This window comes from Coregonus clupeaformis, chromosome 14 (assembly GCF_020615455.1).
Source record: "Coregonus clupeaformis isolate EN_2021a chromosome 14, ASM2061545v1, whole genome shotgun sequence".
Classification (NCBI taxonomy): Eukaryota; Metazoa; Chordata; class Actinopteri; order Salmoniformes; family Salmonidae; genus Coregonus; species Coregonus clupeaformis.
Genome location: NC_059205.1, coordinates 29,442,862 through 29,458,641, shown reverse-complemented (window position 1 = coordinate 29,458,641; position 15,780 = coordinate 29,442,862). Strand labels below are relative to the sequence as shown.

Genomic DNA, 15,780 nt, shown 5'->3' with positions numbered 1-15,780 from the left:
TTTCTCTGTGCCTGAGTCTAATTATGTCTCCAAATAATCTATTCCATTCTGTCCTTTTCAGCACCCAGACTGGTGAAGCTGACTTCCAAGCTGAGCAACGTCGCTGCTGTGGAGGGGAAGGAGGCCATCTTCAAGTGTAGTGTCACCCCAGCTGACGTCAAAGTAAAATGGTTCTGCAACAACGTGCCCATCACTGCTGGGCCCAAATATAAGATTGAGCATGGGGGCACCAGCCACTCCCTCACCATCACCTCAGTCAGTCAGGAGGATGCTCAAGAGATCAGCATGGATGCAGAGGGCAAAACCTGCAGTGCTACCCTCCAAGTGCAACGTAAGAACCAACCTCCATTCGCTTTAAAGGTGCGCTATGCAGAAATAGCTCTGCCATTTCCTGGTTGCAAAAATTATAATAGTTCGCCTAATTTCAGTTTATGTGACAAAACAAGCAACTATGGTGTACCAGCATGTTAAATGTGCAACCAGAGGGAAAAAAAAACTCTAGACCACCTTTACTCCACACACAGAGACTCGTACAAAGCTCTCCCTCGCCCTCCATTTGGCAAATTGAGTGCAATCTTAACAGCTTCTACCCCCAAGCCATAAGACTCCTGAACAGCTAATCATGGCTTCCCAGACCCCCTCTTTTACGCTGCTGCTTCTCTGTTTATTATCTATGCATAGTCACTTTAACTCTACCCACATGTACATATTACCTCAATTACCTTGACTAACCGGTGCCCAGCACATTGACTCTGTACCGGTACCCCCTGTATATAGCCTCCCTACTGTTATTTTATTTTTATTTTAATTATTTGCTATTTTAATTTCTTTACTTATCTATTTTTTTACTGAACACTTTTTTTTATTTTCTTAAAACTGCATTGTTGGTTAAGGGCTTGTAAGTAAGCATTTCACTGTAAGGTCTACACCTGTTGTATTCGGCGCATGTGGCAAATAAAATGTGATTTGAATCATTGTACCATCTAAACCGCTGTGAAATATATTTTCCATAACCAAAAATATTGTATTTTCAACTGTTTGAAGCTTGTGTACAAAAGACGCAAAAGCAAAACTTAAGAACAAGAAGCATAGAAATAGAACGGATGTACCGCTTCTTAGACTTGCTTTCAATGAGAATGATAGAGCTATAAACGCAAATTTCTATGTGAATTTGGTCAGGTGCCCAAAAAGTTAAATTGCAGCTTTAAAATTTAAATTAAATTAAATTAAATTAAATTTATAAAAATAAGCACATTTCCCATCGATATACTTATTTTCTGTATAATCCTCTGATTGTTTTGATTGATATACAATTATAGCCATTGTTTACAAAAATGTAGAAGCCTTCTAAGCAATTTAGCTTAGAAGGGCTACAGTTTTCAGAAAGGAGTGGTAATATCTGTGTTTTCTTTGTGCCCTGACAGTGGAGCCGGTGATGTTCAAGAAGAAGCTGGAGAATGTGACAGTGGTGGAGGATCAGAAGGAGGTGAAGCTGGAAGTAGAGCTGAGTAAGCCCTCAAAAGAGGTCAGGTGGATGAAGAACAGTGTGGTGCTACAGCCTGGAGGCAACATGGAGATCAAGATGGACGGAGCCAAGCAGACCCTGGTCTTTAAGAGTGTGACTACGGCCGATCGTGGCTTCTACTCCTGTGAGACCCTGGACGACAAGACCCAGGCCAAACTCGCAGTGGATGGTAAGTAAGAATGGTGTCCTATTTACAGCTGCTGTAGTTTTATGGTTATGTACAGTGCCTTCAGAAAGTATTCACACCCCTTGACTTTTTCCAAATGTTTGTTGTGTTACAGCCTGAATTTTAAATGTATTACATTTTGGTCACTGGCCTACACACAATACCCTATAATGTCAAACAATGTTCATTTTAATTTTTTTTACAAATTAATAAAAAATGAAAAGCTGGAATGTCTTGAGTCAAAAAGTATTCAATCCCTTTGTTATGGCAAGCCTAAATAAGTTCAGGAGTAAAAATGTGCTTAACAAATCACATAATAAGTTGCATGGACTACGTCATCTCTGTACCTCACACATACAGTACAATTACCTGTATGGTCCCTCAGTCAAACAGTGAATTTCAAACACAGATTCAACCACAAAGACCAGGGAGGTTCTCCAATGCTTCACAAAGGGCACCTATTGGTAGATGTGTGTGTAAAAAAAAATTAACAGACATTGAATATCCATTTGAGCATGGTAAAGTTATTAATTACACTTTGGATGGTGTATCAATACACCCGGTCACTACAAAGATACAGCCGTCCTTCCTAACTCAGTTACCGGAGAGGAAGGAAACAGCTCAGGGATTTCACCATGAGGTCAGTTAGAGTTTAATGGCTGTGATAGGAAAAAACTGATGATGGATCAACAACATTGTAGTTACTGTACTAATTGACAGAGTGAAAAGAAGGAAGCCTGTACTGAGTAAAAATATTCCAAAATATGCATCCTGTTTGCAACAAGGCACTGTAGTAATAATGCAAAAAATGTGCCAAAGCAATTGACTTTTTGTCCTGAATACAAAGATTTATGTTTGGGGGAAATCCAGAACAACATATTATTGAGTACCACTCTCCATATTTTCAAGCATAGTGGTGGCTGCATCATATGCTTGTAATCGTTAAGGACTGGGGAGTTTTTCAGGATAAAAAATCAACGGAATTGAGCTAAGCACAGGCAAAATCCTAGAAGACCTGGTTGAGTCTGCTTTCCACCAGACACTGGGAGATGAATTCACCTTTCAGCAGGACACAAGGCCTACACTGGAGATGCTTACCAAGAAGACAGAGAATGTTCCTGAGTGGCCGAGTTACAGTTTTGACTTAAATCTGCATGATAATCTATTGCAAGACCTGAAAATGGTTGTCTAGCAATGATCATCAACGAATTTGACAGAGCTTGAAGAATTTTGAAAATAATAATGGCCAAATGGGGGGGTCTCTCTAATGAGGGCCTAATAATAAAGGGCCTAATAATAAATACATAATATTTTTTTTATTACCTTTTAATGTGGCATGAACACAACCAGTCATTACATTTTCATCTGATTGTCAAACAAATCACTTCAAAAAGTAGACATGTTCATCCACTCCAAAACAATTCCAGCATAAGGTCATCCAGTAAAGAAAACAAATATTGATAGAAAGTAATAAAGCTAAATAAATGGTCTACTACTTCTGGCCACGTATGGCACGGAAAACACCTGTACCCGCACGCACCTCAAAAACAAAGCAATGAGCGCTCTGAACAGCTGACTGACAAAAGCAAACATTGATATATCAACGGATACAGCTAATGCATTGGAATGAAGGTATAGGCAATTTTTTATCAAGGACGCATGGCAAACAAATGCGAAAAATGATGACGTACAAAGGAAAATCTATGCGTAAAGGTGTTCAGCTGAGACCGACAGCGCTGCCACATAGAAATAAATGGTTTAAACCATGACAGAGAGGTGGGGGTGTTTGTTTAATTGGAAGATTTTATTTTCATATTTACCACTGTAAAACATACTGTATTTACCACTGCATTTTAAAGAAATAGGAGAATGGTTAAATTGCATTATTTAGAGACCCCCCCCAACCCCCCCCAAAGTCTGACTTTTGTTGCATTTAGGGGAGCTAACGTCTCATTCAGGGCTCCCCCATAATTCACACCATGTGTGGAACGCTCTTAGAGACTTACCTAGAAAGACTCACAGCTGTAACCACTGCCAAAGATGATTCTAACATCACCGGACGTGCTACATTGTCGTGCTGCTGCTCCAGTTTCAACTGTTCTGCCTGCGGCTATGGAACCCTGACCTGTTCACCGGACGTGCTACCTTGTCCCAGACCTGCTGTTTTCGACCCTCTCTCTCCCTCTCTCTAGCTCTCCTTTCCCCTCTCTCTCCCTCTCTACCGCACCTGCTGTCTCGACCCCTGAATGCTTGGCTATGAAAATCTAACTGACATTCACTCCTGAGGTGCTGACCTGTTGCACCCGCTACAACCACTGTGATTATTGTTTGACCCTGCTGGTCATCTATGAACGTTTGAACATCTTGAAGAACGATCTGGCCTTAATGGCCATGTACTCTTATAATCTCCACCCGGCACAGCCATAAGAGGACTGGTCACCCCTCAGAGCCTGCTTCCTCTCTAGGTTTCTTCCTAGGTTCCTGCCTTTCTAGTTTTTCCTAGCCACCGTGCTTCTACATCTGCATTGCTTGCTTTTTGGGGTTTTAGGCTGGGTTTCTGTAAAAGCTCTTTGTGACATCTGCTGTTGTAAAAAGGGCTTTATAAATACATTTGATTGATTAACATGTATTGACTCTGGGGGTTGAATACTTATCTAATCATTATTATTATCTTTTTACAAATGTTATAATTTTTCTTCCACTTTGACATTACATAGTATTTTGTGTAGATTGTTGACAATTAAATCAATTTTAATCCCACAACAAAATGTGGAGAAAGTCAAGGGGCGTGAATACTTCCTGATGGCACTGTATACAGTAAATAGCCCCTATTTAGTATAGTAAGCCACAGACAGTATTCTCTAATAATAATAATATGCCATTTAGCATATAGGTGGTCCCGGGGATCGAACCCACTACCCTGGCGTTACAAGCACCATGCTCTACCAATTGAGCTACAGAGGACCACAGAGGACCTCTAATATTACATGCAGTTTGATAGAACAGTTGATCCCCACACAGATACTCAGACTACTTATATCTACAGTTTCAGTGCCATGAAGAGATGCACAGGACACTTACTGATGATGCTGTATAATCTATAATGTTATGCATATTCCAACACACCTAAACATTCCCTCTGTCTGTATTTCACAGTGAAGAAGATTGAGGTGGTGAAGGACCTGCTGCCGGAGGTCAAGGCCCATGAGAAGGAGACAGTGACCCTTGAGGTGGAGCTCAGCCAGGCTGACGTGGAGGGCTCCTGGACCAGGGACAGGGTCAAGTTCAAGGCAGGGTCCAACTGCCGCATCACAGCCCTGGGAAAGAAACACGCCCTGACACTATCCCAAATCAAGATGGAGGACGCAGGAACTATTGCCTTCCAAGCAGAGGGGGTCAAAACTTCTGCCAAGCTCATTGTTACAGGTAGGTTATATCCATTTTCGACGAACAGTAAACCATTAATCGAGTTGAGTGCTAACTGAGGTGGCACCTGTTATTTGAATGTTGTGCTTATTGGTGTTGTGGTTCTTATAGAACCTGCTGCTATGATCTCTAAACTCATGGAGGATGTCAAAGCCCCAGAGAAGGAGAAGGCTACGCTTGAGTGTGAGGTGTCCAGAGCTAATGCTGAGGTCAAGTGGTTCAAGGTGAGAAAACATATTCCAGTAAATCATAGAACTCTAGACGAATATCCAGTCATGAAAAGCGAGAAAGTGTTCAATGTCAGCAATTTGCTTTGTCATAATTGTGTATACAAAGTGAATAAATCATTTTTACTAAAAGACCACTGTTCCTTAGGGTGACATGGAACTAAAACCAGGAAAGAACTTTCGCATCTACTCCCAGGGCTGCAAACGAAGCCTGCTAATCCACAAATGTTCCCAAGAGGATGAGGGCACATATGTCTGCCAAACGTCTGATGACAACACATCAGCTAAACTCACTGTTCATGGTATGAGTCCCCACATGTTATTCATATGATACAATACACTCTATATTATGCAATCCAATGATACTGATTGTGTAGTAAAATCCATTGATTTTATAGGCTTGTCAATGATAGTTGTACAGTACTTTGTTGTACAGGTAGTTAAAAATAGTGCATGTCTCACTTTAATAATAACAGACCTCCTTCTAACCAGATACAGTGGGGTCCGATCTTATTGACACCCTTGATAAAGATGAGTGAAAATGACTGTATAAAATAAATAATTCAAATATTAAGCTATATTGCATGCTCAAAACAATTGGGAAATTATATTATTTTATACTAATACAATTGCTCAGAGAAATAGATTTTGTTTAACAAGTGATTTTTAAAAAATCTCAAAATTATTGACACCCTAGTTTTCAATAACTGTCAATACCTCACCTTGCGAGAATCAAATCAAATCAAATTGTATTTGCCACATGCGCCGAATACTACAGGTGTAGACCTTACAGTGAAATGCTTACTTACAAGACCTTAACCAACACTGCAGTTTTAAGAAAATTAAAAAAGTGTTAAGTAAATTAAAAAAAAGGCAAATAATTAAAAAGCAGCAGTAAAATAAAATAACAGTAGGGAGGCTATATACAGGGGGTACCGGTACAGAGTCAATGTGCGGGGGCACTGGTTAGTCGAGGTAATTGAGGTAATATGTACATGTGGGTAGAGTTAAAGTGACTATGTATGGATAATAAACAGAGTAGCAGCAGCGTAAAAGTGGGGGTGGGGTGGGGTGGGGTGGGGTGGGGGGAATGGGCAATGCAAATAGTCCGGGTAGCCATGATTAGATGTTCAGGAGTCTTATGGCTTGGGGGTAGAAGCTGTTAAGAAGCCTTTTGGACCTAGACTTGGCATTCCGGTACCGCTTGCCGTGCGGTAGCAGAGAGAAGAGTCTATGACTAGGGTGACTGGAGTCTTTGACACATTTCTTTTACTGTATTCCACGATCAGCTCCTTTGTCTTGATTCCATTGAGAGAGAGGTTGTTTTCCTGGCACTACACGGCCAGGTCTCTGACCTCCTCCCTATAGGCTGTCTCATCATTGTTGGTGATCAGGCCTACAACTGTTGTGTCGTCGGAAAACGTAATGATGGTGTTGGAGTCGTGCCTGGCCTTGCAGTCATGGGTGAACAGGGAGTACAGGAGGGGACTGAGCACGCACCTCTGAAGGGCCCCCGTGTTGAGGATCAGCGTGGCAGATGTGTTGTTACTTACCCTTACCACCTGGTGGCGGCCCGTCAGGAAGTCCAGGATGTAGTTGCAGAGGGAGGTGTTTAGTCCCAGGGTCCTTAGCTTAGTGATGAGCTTTGAGGGCACTATGGTGTTGAATGCTGAGCTGTAGTCAATGAATAGCATTCTCATGTAGGTGTTCCTCTTGTTCAGGTGGGAAAGGGCAGTGTGGAGTGCAATAGAGATTGCATCATCTGTGGATATGTTGGGGCGGTATGCAAATTGGAGTGGGTCTAGGGTTTCTGGGATAATGGTGTTGATGTGAGCCATGACCAGCCTTTCAAGGCACTTCGTGGCTACAGATGTGAGTGCTACGGGTTGGTAGTCATTTAGGAAGGTTATCTTAGTGTTCTTGCGCACAGGGACTATGGTGGTCTGCTTGAAACATGTTGGTATTACAGACTCAGTCAGGGACATGTTGAAAATGTCATTGAAGACACTTGCCAGTTGGTCAGCGCATGCTCGGAGTACACGTCCTGGTAATCCATCTGGCCCTGCGGCCTTGTGAATGTTGACCTGCTTAAAAGTCTTACGGCATTGAGGCTTTTTCTACAAATGTGTTATGAGTTGGAGAACACATTGACAGGGATCTTAGACCATTCCTCCATATAGAATCCTTCCAGATCCTTGATATCCTTAGTCTGCGCTATTGGACTGCCCTCTTCAATTCAAACCACAGGTTTTTGTATGGGTTGCAAAATGCTAATATTCAGTCTCCGGACTTTAAACCCATTGAAAACCTGTGGTTTTAATTGAAGAGGGCAGTTCATAAGCGCAAAATAAAGATATCAAGGATCTCGAAGGATTCTGTATGTAGGAATGGTCTACAATCCATTACAATTGAGAAATCATGTGACTAAACTGAATACAAAGAAGAAGAAACTATACTATGAAACAAAGATGAATGATAGTAAAAAGCTTTGGAACGCCTTAAATGAAATGTTGGCCAAAAGGCAAACTCCGCTCCATCATTCATTGAATCAGATGGCTCATTCATCACAAAACCATCTGACATTGCCAACTACTTTAATTATTTTTTAATTGGCAAGATTAGCAAACTTAGGCATGGCATGCCAGCAACAAACGATGACACTACACATCCAAGTATAACTGACCAAATTATGAATTCTGTAAAGTGAGTGTGGAAGAGGTTAAAAAATTATTGTCTATCAACAATGACAAGCCACCGAGGTCTGACAACTTGGATGGAAAATTACTGAGGATCATAGCGGACGTTATTGCCACTCCTATTTGCCATATCTTCAATCTAAGCCTACTAGAAAGTGTGTGCCCTCAGGCCTGGAGGGATGCAAAAGTCATTCCGCTACCCAAGAATAGTGAAGCCCCCTTTACTGGTTCAAATAGCCGACCAATCAGCCTGTTACCAACCCTTAGTAAGCTTTTGGAAAAAATGGTGTTTGACCAGATACAATGCTATTTTACAGTAAACAAATTGACAACAGACTTTCAGCACGCTTATAGGGAAGGACGTCCAACAAGCACAGCACTTACACAAATTACTGATGATTGGTTGAGAGAAATTGGTGATAAAATGATTGTGGGAGGTATTTTGTTAGACTTCAGTGCAGCTTTTGACATTATCGATCATAGCCTGCTGCTGGAAAAACGTATGTGTTATGGATTTACATCCCCTGCTATATTGTGGATAAAGAGTTACCTGTCTAACAGAACACAGAGGGTGTTCTTTAATGGAAGCCTCTCCAACATAATCCAGGTAGAATAAGGAATTCCCCAGGGCAGCTGTCTAGGCCCCTTACTTTTTTCAATTTTTATTATGCGGATGACTCAACACTATACACGTCAGCTACTACAGCGACTGAAATTACAGCTGCAGTTAGTTTCAGAATGGGTGGCAAGGAATAAGTATGGAATAAATATTTCAAAAACTAAAAGCATTGTATTTGGGACAAATCATTCACTAAACCCTAAAACTCAACTAAATCTTGTAATGAATAATGTGGAAATTGAGCAAGGTGAGGTGACTAAACTGCTTGGAGTAACCCTGGATTGTAAACTGTCATGGTCAAAACATATTGGTACAACAATAGCTAAGATGGGGAGAAGTCTGTCCATAATAAAGCGCTGCTCTGCCTTCTTAACAACACTATCAACAAGGCAGGTCCTATAGGCCATAGTTTTGTCGCACCTGGACTACTGTTCAGTTGTGTGGTCAGGTGCCACAAAGAGGGACAGGAAAATTACAATTGGCTCAGAACAAGGCAGCACGGCTGGCCCTAAGATGTACATGGAGAGCTAACATTAATAATATGCATATCAATCTCTCATGGCTCAAAGTGGAGGAGAGATTAACTTTGTCTCTACTTGTTTTTGCAATAAGTGTTGACAAGCTGAATGCACCGAGCTGTCTGTTTAAACTACTAGCACACAGCTTGGACACCCATGCATACCCCACAAGACATGTCAACAGAGGTCTCTTCACAATCCTCAAGTCCAGAACAGACTATGGGAGGCACACAGTACTACATAGAACTCTATTCCACATCAGGTAACTGATGCAAGCAGTAGTATCAGATTAAAAAACAGATACAAATACACCTTATGGAACAGCGGAAACTGTGAAGAGACACACACAGGTACAGACACACGCATACGCACACACAAGCTAGCACACTCACTCTACACACACGTACATTGTAATATTGGTGTATGGTGGTATTTTACATTTTGTATTGTAGATATTTAGTGGTGAAATAATGTTATATGATGTATTGTTTTATCTTTTGTTTTATGTGTGATGTAAGTACCTTCATGTGTTTGGACAGCAGCTAATGGGGATCCCTAATAAATACAAATACAATGTGTTCTTCAACTCATAAAAAGGCTCAGTGCTGTTATCCTTGCAAGGTGAGGTATTGAAAGGAATTGAAAACAGGGATGTCAATAATTTTGACCCCTACCTTTTTGCGAAAACAAATATTTTACTTGTTAAACAAAATCTCTTTGTCTGAGTAATTGTATTAGTATAAAATAATATAATCTCCCAATTTTCTTCAGCCTACAATATAGCGCATTATTTGAATTATTTATTTTATACAGTCATTTCTGCTAATCTTTAACAAGGGTGTCAATCATTTCAGACCCCACTGTACATAGCTATAAATCAATGTAAAAGAACAGGCCATATTCCATTCAGCATTAGATGTGTTGAAGACTTTCTAATGTCTCTTTTTATTGTCTCTTGTGCTTCTCGCTCCACAGCCCGAGACATTAAGATAGTGAAGAAGCTTGAGGACGTGGAGGTGATGGAGAAGGAGAGCGCTTCGTTCTTCTGTGAGATCTCTCATGATGAAGTGGACTGCCAGTGGTTCAAAGGCGACACCAAACTCAAAGTCGGTGACAACATCAAGATGAGACAAGAGGGTGAGGAGAATACACACATTTGCCATACTTTCCAAATATATGTTTAAATGTCAATTTTAGTAATACACAGGTTTTGAATTATTATCATTGATCAATTAGGGCTAATTTACTATTTCATTGTTTTAACATTCAGTACTGTTCTTATAAGTTGCCTTCTTTCAATTAAAGGTAAAATCTATGTGCTGCTGTTTAAGTCGGTGACACTAGAAGACATGGCTGAGATTAAATTCACAGCTGAAAAGGCCTCTTCAACAGCCAAACTGACAGTGAAAGGTAAAGAAACAAGTCTATTTCCAGCATGCATTCCCTATAGCATGGTATTTACGGCACGATATGCTATGCACCATAGGATAGAATAACATGTTCAGGTCAGCACATCACAATATACTGTACATAACAAATTCAAAGAATTAACTAGCACTCATTAAACATGTCAATGGTGAATGCAGTTCTATATCCATAACTCCAATCTGAAAAAGATGATGTCAACTGATCCAGTTAGTCAATTGCTCAGGCAGTCAGTCAGTCTGTCCTCTGTGTTGTTTTCCTGAGGTTTATTTTGGTTCAGCAGCCAAACGTCTGTGGGGATGATACTGCATTGGCCTCTTTTAGACTGGAATTTTTGTCTTTTGAATCCCTGGCCAGAAGGCTACATCCTTAACAATTTGTAGAGGTTTCTCCGGGAATCCATGGTGCTGTCTTTCTTTGACGTACGGATGCTTAACATCCTCTGGAAACCTGAACCACAGAACCCAGATCCTAGGGTGACCTGACCACCCTCGGGAGCTTGCTCTCGTGTTGTTTATGGCGATCCCTCTGTACCAGGCCAGGAATAAGAAGGTCATGCAGTGGCTATCCGAGCCCCTCAGGATGTTGGAGTTGATGGAAGACAGCACATGAGAAATCACTGTTCCTTGGGGGAGCCTGTGGATGTGAATTGCACAGGGAGATGTGGAGTTGTTTTCTTTGGCGTGCTGACCCCTGTTGAGTACTTTCTGTTCCCTGTAGACTGTTAGTTTAGTGCTGTTTACTGCTTTGATGTATGATAGTGTTTTGATATGCTTCTGTGGTACTGCTAAGTATGGCTTCCTTGTATTGATATGGTTGTTATTGTTACTGTAGAGCTCCCTGTCCAGTTTGTGAAGAAGCTCAGGGATAAGTTAGCCTTGCATACACACCGTGGGTTCTTGGAATGCCAAGTGTCCCGGGCCAGCGCCAAGGTCAAGTGGTACAAGAACAAGAAGGAGATCAAGCCCAGCAAGAAGCACGAGATCAGCAGTGAGGGTATATACTGCAAACTCACCATAAACGACGTGTGCTCGGACGATGAGGATACTTACATCTGTGACGCCATCGATGACAAGACATCCTGTAAACTTCTTGTGGAAGGTAACAGGAGGAAAACCAGGACATTGTCTATTGTAAACATGTAAGAATTTTCTATGAAGTGTATTTTTATAAAGTATGATGTGGCTTTATAAAAATACACTTACGAATCTCTTTTAGCACGTATCAATACTTCAGGACACAGGACTACAAGTCAATGAGTGAATGGAAATCGCACTCTTAACAGATCCCTAAAGTGTAATTAAGAGTGATTTTACCTTAAGTATGACCTAAACCCTCTGTATCCGTGGTCCCTCTAGAGCAGGTCATCAGCATCGTACGAGAGCTAAGTGCCGTGGAAGTGACCGAGCCCTTCGCCGCCTTCTTCGAGGTGGAGATCAACATCGACTCAGTCAAGCCCCCCAAGTGGACTCTGAATGGTGTGGCCGTGCAGGAGAGCGATGACGTGGAGATGGAGAAGGAGGGCACCATGCACCGCCTCACCTTCAAGAAGACCAAGGCCTCCATGACGGGACCTGTCCAGTTCATGGCTGGCAAGAGCAAGTCTGTGGCCCAGCTCACTGTCAAAGGTCAGAGGCTTCTCCATACACAGAGCATGGAACCAAATGGTTATGTCAGACTACCATGTTCTCAGTGGGTATAGCTGGTTGAAATGACGTTATTACAACCAGATTAAACCCAGAAGTGGGTTAGGAGCATGCTATATGACTTGCCTATGATCAGAGCTGTTTGTTCTTCTTATTCTCTCAACTACAGAGCGCCCTCTTGAGGTGGTAGAGACCATTAAAGATATGACAGCCAAGGAGAAGGGCTCAGCCACTCTGAGCTGCAAGTTCTCCGCCACACCCAAAGAGGTGAGCTGGTTCAAAGGCCAAACCCTCCTGGCTGCTTCAGACAAGTACAACCTGAAACAGGACGCTGTGCGGGCTCAGCTGACTATCCAGAAGCTGACTGGGGAAGACACTGGGGAGTACCGCTGTCAGTCGGCTGCTGCCGAGACCAAAGCCACTCTCACTGTAGAGGGTACGTTTTGTATCGCTTTTTGGTGTTGATTTGACTTCAATGCTGATTCCTTTGCTGAGCATTGATGGTTCAAATGAGATGTGTGCTGTGGGTTATTGCAGTTCGGAAAGTGGAGATCACCAAACACCTGGTGGACGCAGAGGTGGATGAGGACAGTGATGCAGTGTTCACCTGTGAGATCAACTACACTGATGAGGAGGTGCAATGGCTGCTCAATGAAAAAACACTCTTCTCCAACGAGGTCAACACCATCACACACATGGGCAAAGTGCACACGCTCACACTCAAGAACCTGGCACCTGAGGATGGGGGCACCATCACCTTCAAGGTCAGGGAAATCAAGGAGGCTGTGACCCTAAAAGTCAAAGGTAAGGACTCATGAGCTAATTTGGTCCAAGTGAAAATACTGTAGTGTAGAAGTGGGACTAAAGAATATGTTATACATCTTTGACTGGTGGTTGTGCTCTCCATTTGCATTCCTCCAGAGAAGCGTGCAGTGTTCCTCAAGTCTCTGGATGACGTGGTGGGAGAGGTGAAAGGTATGATCACCCTGGCGTGTGAGGCCTCCAAGCCCAGGGTCTCCCCCACCTGGAGGAAAGATGGTACGATGCTGACCACTGGGTCTAAGTATGAGGTCCTGCACACAGGCAAGTCCCTGGGTCTGATCATCAAGGATGTTAACAAGGAAGATGCAGGGGAGTACAGCTGCGACCTGGGAACTGAGCTTTCCAAGTCAAAGGTCACTGTGAGAGGTGTGTATGATGAAGCTGCATAACTTGCAAACAAATGAGTATAGTGTGCTGAAGCCTCTACAGCAATTGTGTCATCACGTCTTTGAAACAAAAACTCCTCTCTCCACCCTTTATGTAGACCTAAGCATAGGTATCACCAAGCAGTTGAAGTCCATGGAGGCGATGGAGGGAGAGACATGTAGCTTTCAGTGTATTCTGTCACGGGAAAGCACTGACGAGTGTTCCTGGACCTTGAATGGCCAGACCGTGGCTAACGGAGGACGCTTCCAGGTCTCCAGTACAGGTCGCAAGTACATGCTGGTTATCAAGGATGTGACGCCAGCCGATGCTGGTGAGGTGGTCTTCAGCATCAAGAACCTGATCTCCAAGACTACCTTAGCTGTTGAAGGTCAGACGTCTGTACCAGTTGAGGTTCTTACATCAATCTGCATGGGTTTTAGCGTTCATAGTTTTGAGACTTTATTCAACTGATCCCTGAGGTTATCGCAAAGTTGGGTATGTAGACCATTGGGAGAAAATTAACACATTTCTTAGTTTGTTTGTTGCTGTAATTGAAAGGAAATTGAGCCAGGAAATTGAGGAACTATAATTGTCCTTTGTTCCAGGCAAAGCCCAATCTGTATCACGGGAGCTGCAGAGCATTAGTGTAGTCTCAGGGGAGGATGCTGTGTTCACCTGTGAGGTCACACAGACCAGGGCCAACGTCCAGTGGGCCAAGGATGGGAAGGACATCAGGAAGAGTGAGAAGTATGAGATCAGTAAAGAGGAGAGGGTCATAAAGTTGACCATCCACAGTGTCACTGTTCAGGACTCTGGGGAATATAGTTGTGAGGTCATCGGAGGGGCCACTACCAAGGCCAAGCTGGAGATCAAAGGTAAGTCTGACAAGTTCCCTTCACAGACACCTTCAATTGTTTAACGGTTGTTGATTATTGGATATTCAGGTATCATTGACCATGAACTACCACTTTTCAACTGTGACTGCTTTTTAATGTTAAATAACAAAAAATGCTTCCTCTCCTACCTCAATGGTCTCTGCTGTGCTCCTACCTGAATGTCCCTTTCCTCAGAGCCAGTCCACAAGTTTATCAAGGAGTTGAAGGACAGCGAGGCGGAGGAGAAGGGCTCAGTGACCCTGCAGTGTGAGACAGCCCAGCCTGCCTCCAAGCCCACCTGGTCCAAGGGAGGCGTAGAGCTCAAGGCCGGGGGACGCTACGAGATGAGCCAGAAGGAGACCGTCCTCACCCTCACTATCAAACAGCTGGAGGAGAAAGACAGCGGCACTTACACCTGTGATGTGGGCACCGCCAAGATGACGGGGAAGGTGACAGTCAAAGGTAAGACTATGGTCTATGTACAGTATAGATATTTTTTTTATATAGTGCTTTCAATTACTATGAGATCACCAAACAATTTATAGTGAATTGATATGACCTTTGACTGAAATTATTGTATGGTTTTGCACATTCATACTGTATGTTAATAACATTTTTAATGTAGTAATTACAGACACTGTAAATTAAAGATTTGCTGACCTGTTGACTGCTGTGCATAGCAGGGCACAGAGCTATGAATTCATGTTGAGAATTTAGATGCTTCCTCAAATGTCTTGTGAGCAATTTGGTTGCCTCTGACAACTTTTAATGATCGGTACTTGAATAATACTAGAGGTTATATGAGCCATAATTTGTTTGTGGTCTCTTGGAGCTGACATTGTAACATCTAAGATTGACTCTCCTGCTTGTCTTCTTGAACAGACAACATTCATACGATGCAACTTGACTGAGCATTATTCATGTCCCTTTGTTTTGCCTTACTATATGCTAAATGTTTTAACATTTGGGAGATCATTCCTTCCTACTGTCTAATCCCATTCTGGTTGTTGGACAAGACACACATTATGCTCAGAACAGCATGTGCCCTTGTCTGTGCTTCCCGTCATTGTCTAAGATGTGTTTCATCCAGGTCAGACAGTGTTCATAGTGGAGCCACCCCAGGACGTTGAGTGTTTCAAGGGGGACTCTGACACGTTTAGGTGCCTTGTCAGCCCCCTGGACCTTCCCTATCTGGTGCAGTGGTGCCTAGACCAAATCCCTCTGCAGCCCAGCCCCCTCAATGAGATCCAGGTATCTGAGGGGGGTTTCTACTCTCTCACCGTGAGGGAGCTGACACCTATGGACTCAGGCACCGTCTATGTGGTGATTGGGGATAAGAGAGCGTACACTTCACTAATGGTCAAAGGTAACTCCCATGGCAGGGGCCATGGTTCGAATTATATGGGGGCTAGAGGGAGCTGGGCACCCTCATAACAATCATCTGTCCCCCTGTCCTATCTAGATATATG

At 42.7% G+C, this 15,780-nt stretch overlaps 1 protein-coding gene across 18 annotated transcripts in view; it reads left to right on the top strand.

Moving 5' to 3' along the window:
- Positions 1-15,780, top strand: part of obscnb (obscurin, cytoskeletal calmodulin and titin-interacting RhoGEF b) — a 129,027-nt gene that overhangs the window by 32,878 nt on the left and 80,369 nt on the right. For 17 of the 18 annotated variants that reach the window (XM_045224782.1, XM_045224779.1, XM_045224778.1 and 14 more), the window contains 15 exons: positions 62-331; positions 1,425-1,694; positions 4,848-5,117; positions 5,229-5,341; positions 5,493-5,646; positions 10,153-10,314; positions 10,483-10,587; positions 11,437-11,703; positions 11,961-12,230; positions 12,418-12,684; positions 12,786-13,052; positions 13,170-13,436; positions 13,555-13,824; positions 14,042-14,311; positions 14,507-14,773. In XM_045224782.1, coding sequence (XP_045080717.1) covers positions 62-331; positions 1,425-1,694; positions 4,848-5,117; positions 5,229-5,341; positions 5,493-5,646; positions 10,153-10,314; positions 10,483-10,587; positions 11,437-11,703; positions 11,961-12,230; positions 12,418-12,684; positions 12,786-13,052; positions 13,170-13,436; positions 13,555-13,824; positions 14,042-14,311; positions 14,507-14,773 — 3,489 coding nt within the window. The remainder of the gene's footprint in view (positions 1-61; positions 332-1,424; positions 1,695-4,847; positions 5,118-5,228; positions 5,342-5,492; positions 5,647-10,152; positions 10,315-10,482; positions 10,588-11,436; positions 11,704-11,960; positions 12,231-12,417; positions 12,685-12,785; positions 13,053-13,169; positions 13,437-13,554; positions 13,825-14,041; positions 14,312-14,506; positions 14,774-15,780) is intronic. The other variant, XM_045224781.1, reaches the window with a different exon arrangement.